This window comes from Amaranthus tricolor, chromosome 8 (genome assembly GCF_026212465.1).
Source record: "Amaranthus tricolor cultivar Red isolate AtriRed21 chromosome 8, ASM2621246v1, whole genome shotgun sequence".
Taxonomy (NCBI): Eukaryota; Viridiplantae; Streptophyta; class Magnoliopsida; order Caryophyllales; family Amaranthaceae; genus Amaranthus; species Amaranthus tricolor.
The window spans coordinates 19545845-19556563 of NC_080054.1; the positions used below are offsets into that span (position 1 = coordinate 19545845).

Below are 10719 nucleotides of genomic sequence, written 5' to 3' on the forward strand. Positions count from 1 at the left end.
GGACCTATAAGCTCCAACTCAGATTATGAGATACATTCTAACTAATTTATTATTGAACTTATCTTCTCTCTGAATTGCATTAATTGAGAACGAACAACACATATTCCTTTCAATCATCTTCGAATTGAATAGCTTCATCTACTTTTGTGAGACAAGAAGAATTACTTAGGCCTCAAAACCTTAGTAGAGTTCCTCCACGCTAAGAGACACTTCGCAATAAAAATAGGGCTTACTAGGTACTCATCCCGTATTATTATTGATTTGAGCATCAGAGAATGTCCCTAGAAAACATCTCTGAGCTCTCTTAACCTTCTACTAATTACGTCTAGTAGTTTAGGGTAATTAATTGCATCTAGTTATTTAGTGCAATTAATTGCGTCTAGTAATTGATAGTAATTGACAGGGACAGTACCTAAGATTAATAAACCAAATTTCAAAAATATATTTAGTTATCTATATACTTTAACTTATTGTATTTTTTTTTATAGTAAGTTCTATTTTATTTATATAAATTTTTTAGCTTTTATGGTTTTAAATTATATAAAAGTGTTTTTTATTGTTATTTTAAAATCAAATAAACTACTTATGTTGTTGTTATTTCAATATAAGTTTTATTTACAATCATAATGCACACCTAATACAATTCATATACTCTATCCGTTCTTTTTTGATCTTTTATTTTGGGTTTTTCACACATATTAAGGAAGATAGAATCTTTGAGTTGTAGTGGATTTTATTTTAATTAAATAGTATTGTGAAATAATGATTGTATTGGAAGTATGAGGTTGTAGTGGGTATTTTTTTAATAAAATAGTAGTGTGAAGTAATGATTATATTGAAAGTATGAGAGAGAAAATAATTATAAATAAAAGAAAAGGGGTAAATTAAAAGAAAAAGGAGGGTTTTAAGGGGTAAAAGTGAGATAAAAAACTTTTCAAAAATAGAAAGTATTCTAAAGTGAAAGAACTTATAAAACTACCCGTTATAGTAATGTGGAAGAACTTAAAAGAATGAAGGGAGTATTTTTATCCCATGCAATATTGTACATAATTAAAATCTAAATCAACAACATTCCAATCAAATACATACTCTAAAAAGTTAGAGAAGGGTTAAGATGAAATTCTACCTAAATTAGGCACATCCATTTCTATATTGGCAACTCCACAACTTTGCACTTCAATCCCAACACCATTCATTTCACATGTGATTCTAAAGATCAACTAAACTTGTATTAAAAGCTTAGATCTTGATGTTATTAATCTCACATGGGAATTTGACTTAATTTTAGTAACCAATAGTCAAAGCAAAGGAATAAACCATTTTATAAACCCCGGCCATTAAACTTGGCATAACTTTTGCCCAAGTTATTTATTTTTTGATATTATAATAATTCATAGCTTTAAATTACTTTAAAAACCCAATTAATTACAATAAAATGCTTGCTGAAATTGTTATGTGAATAGTAGAAGCGTGATTGAGATCACATATTTTAAAAGATAATAATAGAACAATGATCAATAATTCAAAAGAGAAATGACATAAAAATTTACGTGATAAACTAGTAATGTGATAACCATGTCCATAAAAAATATTCTTCACTACAATATTTAATTCTCAATGATGACTCTTTTGATAGTTTAACACTCCAATATTAATAATAATAATAATAATAAAACCTAGGATAGAGAGCTCACCACAGAAAGATTTATAATCCAAATAGAAATAGAATAATAATCATAAAAAGAATAGAAAAATCAAATCTTAAAAATAGGAATACAATTGTATTAAGAATACGAAAATCATCATAAAAAAATAAGAAAACAATGCTGATAAGAATAAAAAATCTACTCATAAATTATAGAGTATATTATGCAAATCAAGTCACATATCCAATCAAAATCAAATTCCAAATATCATTCTTGATTATAAATTAGTAAAAAAAAAAACCCATTTTTAATACTAACTTAATTTTCAAATCAAACCATTATTGTTAATTAATATCTCTGTTTTCAATTGTTTTTCTCATTCAATTTTTACGCAAATTCTTATGCAATCTTACAAGTTAAATAATTTTAATGGTGAGTTTTGAAAAATTCTCAAAATTTAATATTTAGAAAATATATATTGCGATGAATTTATTAAGTTCCCTAGAGAATATGTTTTTCATAAAATAAATAAGGGATCATAATTAAAATTTGACTCTAAAATTTACAAGTTTTATTTGAAAATAACTTATAAAAAAGAAAAAAGTACTTAACACCAAATAATAATAATAAAAAATAATAATAATAATAATAATAATAATAGTAATAAGAAAATCCATTTATATCTTTGTCTGGTATTTTTCCATCATCAACCAAATTAGCAAAAGTAATAATTTAAAAAAGGGTAAAAACCCATGAAACTAAACCCAAAATTTCACCATGAAAATTCAAAGTTCAAAGCTTGTGCCTTTCTTACTTTGGCTCTCTCCCTTCCAATTTACGTCTATTTCTATCTCACTTTAACAGAGATTAAGAAGCCATTTCAAGCCCATAAATAAACAATAATAATACTAAATAATGGAATCTCCATTGTTAACTCTTTTCTCTTTACTCAATCCAAGTTTTGCTGCTTTTTTCTACTTTGATTTTTAGCCTTCTAAGTATTAGAGTATTGTTCAATTTTCCGATTTGGGTCAAGCAATTTTGGGTCTTAATTTTAATCACGGTATGCACTTTTCTATTATCCAATGTTCTTCACTTTTCTATTGAAATTTGTACTTATTATTATTATACATTTTTATGTATTTTAAATTGGAAATTTATATATTTGGGTTTTTTTGTGTGTGGGAAATATAATTTTCTTTTGGAGTCAAAAGGGTAAAATGAAAATCTAGGAGTAATTTCTCTTTTTTGGCCTATGTTAAAGGATACATTTTTTTGATTACCATAATTTGAATTTTGAAAGTAATTTAATTGATTCAGAAAAAAGGAATAATTTTTGAAACAGATGGAAGTTACGGATTTAGTTTACTTTAGTTGTATTTATATATAAAAAGAAAAAAAATTGAATAGGATTATTAAACAAGACCCTAAATCTACGTATTTGTAAAATAAGAATAAGTAAAATTCATGGGGATTTTAATTTTATGGAAATAAAGCTTTGACAGTATGGTTGATTTTGTTATTGGTCCATAAACTGACAAAATTGAAGCTGTGTTGTAGACTTGTAGTGTCTCTAGCATGATGATCTAGAACAAGTTGTTTTGCAGTTGTGCCATGTTATGGGTCAATTTAATTAATTATTATAATCTGACGAAACATGTAAAACTAAAGGTTTTCTTATGTATATATCCTATGTGATTATGTAGAAATGAATCACTAACTAATATTATTATGTGAATATTACCTTCAATAATTCAACTTTTTTATAATTTTTCTATAATAATCTCAACTATTGATTAATCATGAATAATTTTAATTTTAAGGAGTATTTGCTTAGAGTAAACTTTGATAACTCGATGACCTGCTATAATAGGTAATTCACCAAAAAAGTAAACTGAAAATTAATATAAAATTACAGAAAAGTTTAAAAAATTTACATAAAAGATTTTAAATAATAAAAACTAATCAGAATTTTTTTCGACATTTTAGTTTAATTTATCTTTTTTTAAAAATACATTAAACTTGCTATAGCAGGTTATCAGGTTACTGGGTTATCTAGAAAAATATGCTCAAAAGTTGAGATTATTCATGATTAATTAATAGGTAGAATTACTATAGGAAAATCATGAAAATATTGGATTATTTTAGGTAATTTTTCCTGTTATTATTATAGTATTTTATTCGTTTTATTATACTTGTTGGATTTTACGTTTTACTAATTTAATATGTTATTTTAACCATTGATACTTTGAGCACGCATAACTATAAATTATGAAAAATTAATAATATAAAAATATTCGATTAGACGAATCGAACAAGATTCTAATAAAGTGATGTTATTGCCAAAAAGGAAAATGGTGCAAAATGAGTGGACAAACTAAAATGGAAAGAGGTGCAAAATTGAGAGGGATGGAAAGAATATTTTTTACACGTTAGCCGTGATATATAAGATTAGTTTGAAAGATGAATAATTCCCTTAACCGCCGTAATATAGCAAGCATTTTAGAACAAGGAAAATAATAATTAATTGAGAGAGGAATTCAAGATCCAGTTGGTGATTTTTTTAATGAGTACATTATATCATAATTAACATGTATCAACATGGGTGAGGGCCCTTTTCCACTTTGGAGGAGACTTGTTCTTATTCTTATTTAATGTTGTTTCCTAGAAATTTTTGATGAAGACTTGATCAACAACAGGTTCCTTGTACTAGTTTAATGGTTGTTGTTGTTTGACTAGTCAACCTTTGTCAATGTTGCATCAAACTTCAAATTGAATTGCTTTGCTTTGCTTATTGATTTTCAACTTCTGTGAGTTGTGGACTTGTTACTGTTTATGTCTTTATCAGGCTGCCCTGGGAAATTTGTCTTGCAAAATTTCTTGTCCTGATTTGTTGTTGATTCGAAACCTTATTTAGATCTTGTAAGGTATATTCATCTATTGCTAGAATGGTGTATAGGAGGACTCTTGTCGTGTAGCTAGCTTCGTTCTAGCTTCCAGGGCTGTTTAGTTGGCGGGTTTTTGGTCAGGGAGACAGCTCTTAAGTGGCAACGCGAGGTTTTGGTAGCTGCGATTTCCAACAATGACATCCTCGAGTAAGGGAGATAAGAAAGCTGTTCTCGATGTTGGGGCGTGGCTGTTTAATATCGTCACTTCGGTGGGGATCATCATCGTTAACAAGGCTTTAATGGCAAGATATGGTTTCACTTTTGGTGAGAGTTCAATTTCCTTTGGAATTCACCTTGCTACCATACTTTCTTCGTGTTTTTTCATGATTCTTGATCAGTTTATCTATAGCTTTTATATTGTTGCTTGTTGAGTTTGAATATCTTTTAGAATAATATGATGATTGATGATCAACATATCCGCCCATACAGAGTTACAGTAACATAGATATTGTTTCATTATATGAAAGGAAGATTTTCTGTTGAATATCCTACACATAATTTTGTTTTTTCATGAAAATACAGTGTTTTTATATTCAATGTTGATGAAGTTTAGCAGTTTCAATGTGTGTTGACTATTTTGAGCCACAGAATTTTGTGATTTATGATAACATTGATGATGCAATGTATATAGACGGAAGTTCTTAAATGTTGATTTTTACAATAGTTTTGGTTACATTTTTTTTGCTCGGCTTGTTCCTGTTTAGATCAACCTTTGCTTAACTCGGGGATTTGAGGATTGTTAAATCGAGTCAATGAATTGTTAGTTCACAGTCTAGGATTAAGCCCGAGTTCACTCAAGTCTAGATTGGCTTTTTGGATTGAATTTTACATCGTTGTTGGAATATGGTGTTGAGATCAGAAGACCAAATTTGAAGTTATTTATATGTAATTGGAAAAGTTTATACTCTTCTATCTATGCTTACATTCTCTTGAGGGTAGAATTTTAAGTGTGTTGTAAAAATGCAGGCTTGGATTCAGGTTCACTCATTCCTTTGCTTGTAGTTACCTTTGTCTAAAAATCTTTCTCGTGCTGAGGGACTCTTTGTCCGCATCCTCCTTTATGAGTATGGGTTGCCGTCTTCCTTCTCTCCCTAGACCCTGATCATAGTTTTTATGGGCGGAATTCACTGGGTACGATGATGATGATTTAGAATTTTAAGTGCCATCATTGTTAGAGCATGATGCCATGATCTTTATGGAATTATGCCAGATTGCGTTTTGGAAAATTGTAAATACCCACCTTATATAGATATCTAGTTATACAACCATCTTATATCTCACACTCTTTGCAAACATTCACTATGTAATGATTTGAGTCACATTTTATAGTTAAGTTTATAGGAGATAAAAACATTAGGTACTGTTCAGATCACATTATCCGTTAAGTTTGTAGGAGATAAGATGCTAGGTGGGGCGTACGAGTAAATTGATTATCTAAGTCCTTAGTCCTTCTGTGAAATCATAGAGTTGTGGTAGTCCACAGCAAAAATGCTATATAAGGTGTTAATTGGAAGACAAAATGTGATGTAAGTGGTAGGTTGCAGAAATTTTATATGAGGTGGTTATTTAGAATTGAGAATATATGGTCATGGTCATGGTTATCATCCCAGTGTCCCCCATAAGTCAGGGTCCGAGGGAGAGAGGTAGCAAACAAATCATATTTGTACACCATCGAGGGAGAGGGTAGGAGAAATGTCCGCAATCAATTCAAGCCCCAAGTAAAGAGAGTTGAAAAACGACGATGTATTAGAGTTCAAACAATGTGTTTCAAACTCCAATATTGCCAAGATCGAGTGTATGAAGTTTAGTGACAAACAAATTACACTATCAATGATATTGACGTTTTCAATAGAAAGTAAAGCAATAAAATGACACAAAGATTTAACGAGGTTCACCCAACTAAGGCTACGTCCTCCGGTGTGTAGTATCTCTTATATTATCAAAAGGAGTTCAAAGAACTCTCAAATATGGAGAATTACAATAGAGAAGAGATATAGACTAGTGTTTGGCTTGGGGTGTATTTTGTGGATACCTTTTTGATGAATGAGAGTCTCTATTTATAGGAGAGATCATACTAAATAACATTAAGTACATTAAAGCTATGATTAAATGATAATGAAACATCCCTAAGTACATGAAGAGTCATAAAACAATATTCTAGAGTATCAGAGACTTCGCTCGACCAAAACAGGGGTTCGCTCGGTCGAGCGACTTGGTCGAGCGGACTTCAAGAAGCTTCTGGTTGCATTCTGTCTGCTCGCTCGACCCATCTTGGAGCTCGCTCGGTCGAGCGGCTCTTCAGGGGCTTCTGACAGTATTGCTCGACTTGCATAGTAGAGCATCTTGAATCAACCTTTCCACTTCTTCATTAAGTCCCATAACTTTCACACTTCATTACCTTATTAATCCATACTTAATCACCATCATAAATCAATCATCAAAACTTAACTTAATATACCCACATTAATACATTCATGGGATTTCATTCCAAAGGTCACACATGAATGCACCTCATCAAATGTGAACTCAAGTCACACCAATCACAACAAGAGTCTTGCAAAATAAGAGATGAGTAGCACCAATATAACATGGGAGAAGTTACCTGCAAAACACAAAACAAGCTAGACGTAGTTTAGCCAAAACACAAAACACAAAACAATTGAGAATATATATGGTGCTTAATCACATTTCTCCTTGCACTTTCTATGTACTCAGAAAGGACATAGTTTAGCCAAAAAATAATGAACAAACTTCTATTCTGGTTTCTGCATCTCCCTCAACTGGATTTAGAATCAAGGAACATAATTATTGCTAACTTGATAATTTGGACTAAAAGCTGAAGTTAAACTTACAAAATTAGATTTACACTGGCAAAGTTCAGTCTAAACCTTCCAAATTACACTCTTAAGTTGTGGAAGAGGGGGTGTTTTAGCAAGGGTTGTTGGTTAGCACATTTTTTTATGACTTGAAACCTTACTATAGTAAAAAAGAGAATATAAACAATAGATTCTTGTGGATGAGTTTTCCCCTGCACTTTGTAATATGATTCGAGATCTCACTCGAGCTTGTATGTAGTGATGCGTTTCTCATGTATGTAGAGTTTATACCCTTTTTTCCAGTTCCCTACATCACTTTTTGAAAGTTCAGTATATGTGATGTTATTTTTCCTTTTCTCTTCATGTATCGACTATTCCCTTACCGTATAACTCATGTAAGTGGTGGACTGTAGTCTTTGCGAATTTTAGCGTCTAAGTTGCTCTTGATGTCTATTACTCGAAGTCTGATATTTTTCTTGCTTCTAATATGTCGAATTTTTGTACTACAGCTACGACATTGACGGGTCTCCATTTCTTAACCACCACTTTGATGACTTCTACATTCCGTTGGCTAGGCTATATTCAGCCGACACAGCTTCCATTTGTTGACATTCTAAAGTTTGTTCTTTTTGCAAACTTCTCCATTGTCGGAATGAATGTCAGTCTGATGTGGAATTCTGTGGGATTCTATCAGGTAAATCAAGTTTTCCCTAAAACAGAACTGGATATACATTGTGTAAAATTGAGCTAGCACTAAATGTTTGCCTCGTCTGTCTTTCAGATTGCAAAGCTGAGTATGATCCCGGTTTCCTGTTTTCTCGAAGTTGTTCTAGATAAAGTGCGATACTCTAGGGATACTAAGCTTAGTATTGTGTTAGTCTTATTGGGGGTTGGAGTCTGTACTGTCACAGACGTAAATGTCAACGCGAAGGGCTTCATTTCCGCTTTCGTGGCTGTATGGAGTACTTCTCTGCAACAATATGTAAGTTCTGATATTTCGATTTTTTACTTGTTTCTGCTGCATGTCATGGTGTTTTAAGAGCAATGGACTTTGTTTTCTCGAGTTGTTCTTTGTTGGATTTCATACGATTCAGCCTTGTTCGGATTTGATGCCATGCTTATGTTGAGCTATGAGATTTTCTTACATATATTGTATGTCAATGTTTGTACACTTGAATTCAGTTATGCATATTCCTCTGTGCTTCTGATCTTTTCCTCCAACTATTTGGGTGTGAGTGCTTTTTGAGACTTGTACAAAATCAAAGGGTTGGAGAGACTACTCTTATGCTCCCTTTATCCCTTTGAATTTGCTACACAACATTAAAATAGCTCTCCCTTCAATTTCGATAAAATAGCACATTCAAAGGGACATAGGTCGGTTAGTTAGGTAACTGAGTGCTACTGTGCACCTGTTAGAGTATATCACACGAGAACCCTTTGGGTTAGAACTTAGAAGTGTGCATGTAGCACAGACCCTCTTCATACTTGACGCTAAATATTTCATTTTAAATGAGGAATGATGGAGATTCAAACACGTAACTTATCACGCTGCTCTAATACTATGTCAAGGATCCAATTCAACCAAAAGCTTAAGTTGATGGTTGAGGCCTAGGATATGTTATATACTCTAACACTACCCACTTATAACAATAATGTTTGTTCCCAAAACATCGGTCTTTATTGCCAAAGATAATGAAAGTTTATAACTTACAAAGATGATGAACAGGCTGTTAAATCTTGGGGCTATGCTAAATTATGCTAGTTTTCAATATCCTGGATGTAGATTATATTTACTAGCATTGGAGTAATGTACTGTTGTTGATGTACTTGTTTCATTCCTTCTTCTTATTCTTCATGTTCTTATGTGCTATTGACAATCTTCTGCAGTATGTACATCATCTACAACGTAAGTATTCCATCGGTTCCTTCAACCTATTGGGCCGTACAGCTCCAGTGCAGGCCGCTTCACTGCTGATTGTAGGACCCTTTTTCGACTACTGGCTCACTGGCCAACGTGTTGATGCTTATTCCTACAGTTCAATCTCTGTCGTAAGTACTCATTCTAAATTCAACAAACGTGTAATTCCTGCACATTTTTCATGTTATAAATGTGTATAATTCCTGCATTTCTAGTTTTATCATAAGCTGATCAACTGTTGTTTCTGCAGTTCTTTATATTACTCTCCTGCACCATTGCAATCGGCACTAATCTCAGCCAGTTCATCTGCATCGGTAGATTTTCTGCCGTGACCTTCCAAGTACTTGGTCATATGAAGACCATTTTCGTGTTGATCATGGGATTTACTTTCTTCGGGAAAGAGGGTCTCAACTGGCATGTCGTCTTGGGCATGATTATCGCCATTCTGGGAATGATGTGGTATGGAAATGCTTCGTCCAAGCCCGGAGGAAAAGAGCGATGGTCCCCTCCGGTTTCCGATGTCGAGTCACATGACGATCTCGACAAGTTGCTAGGGGCCGAATCCAATGCGCCAAACGGAAAGGCATAGAAATTAAGTGACTTTTACCGAGAATTTTCTGATTATTTAAATACGTTTTTTTGTTACAGTCCTTTAATTTATTTTTTCTTTATAGAGTGAAGATCAAATGACAAATATATAGCTCGAATACCTCCATTGTTATATTCTTGCGAAGTTAAATTCTGTAAACAGTTCAACAAAAAATCAGTATGAATACCATAATAGCAAGTGAATAATTTTTTCTCCATTGTTGCAACGTTCTCATTATGAATTACTTTTCTATCTCTTTGAATTTGCCACAAAACGCAGATTAATGTCAGTTTTTTTTTCTTATTGTGACGCAAATTCAAAGCAACGAAATAAGTATGACTTGTAGCTGTATTTAGGACAATCAATAAGTCGATAAGAAAAATCTTCTACAATTTAGAGTCAAAATTCGCGTATGTCTCTTATGTTAAATTAACATAAAAACTAATAGAAAGGTGTTAAACATAAAAACTAATAGAAAGGTTACACCGTACTAACTACTTTTTAGTAAATGTTTTTTTTGTTAACCTGTTGATTTGAATTTTGCGATTTTTCTTATTGGTTGGTTGAACGGACAAAAAATTTATTCGGAAAATTATTGACAAAAAAATTTACATCAATAATTAAATAAGATATCTCCATTAACATATGAAAGATACAAAAACATAATAACCAACAAATATAATCAACAATGGAAATAGGTCAAACAAGACAATGGAACATACATATCAGTGTTATACAATTTGCTGGTTAATTCGCTTTTTAAAATTCGTAATTCACTTAATATAATCTAAATTGAATTATA

At 31.8% G+C, this 10719-nt stretch overlaps 1 protein-coding gene across 1 annotated transcript; it reads left to right on the forward strand.

Annotated features, from left to right (window-relative positions):
* The first annotated feature begins 3928 nt into the window (after positions 1–3928).
* LOC130820978 (UDP-rhamnose/UDP-galactose transporter 4-like) lies at positions 3929–10134 on the forward strand. The gene is made up of 5 exons (XM_057686560.1): positions 3929–4858; positions 7920–8104; positions 8192–8392; positions 9298–9459; positions 9579–10134. The coding sequence occupies exons 1-5, from the start codon at positions 4729–4731 to the stop codon at positions 9915–9917; spliced, it is 1017 nt and encodes a 338-aa protein (XP_057542543.1). The 5' UTR covers positions 3929–4728; the 3' UTR covers positions 9918–10134.
* The last annotated feature ends 585 nt before the right edge of the window (positions 10135–10719 follow it).

What these genes read in the sequence shown, in the direction of transcription:
- LOC130820978 (XM_057686560.1), top strand. Translation starts at nt 4,729, where the DNA reads ATGACATCCTCGAGTAAGGGAGATAAGAAAGCTGTTCTCGATGTTGGG. An exon ending in AAGATATGGTTTCACTTTTG is followed by an intron (nt 4,859 to 7,919) that starts GTGAGAGTTCAA and finishes TTTGTACTACAG; the next exon opens with CTACGACATTGACGGGTCTC. An exon ending in CCTACAGTTCAATCTCTGTC is followed by an intron (nt 9,460 to 9,578) that starts GTAAGTACTCAT and finishes TTGTTTCTGCAG; the next exon opens with TTCTTTATATTACTCTCCTG.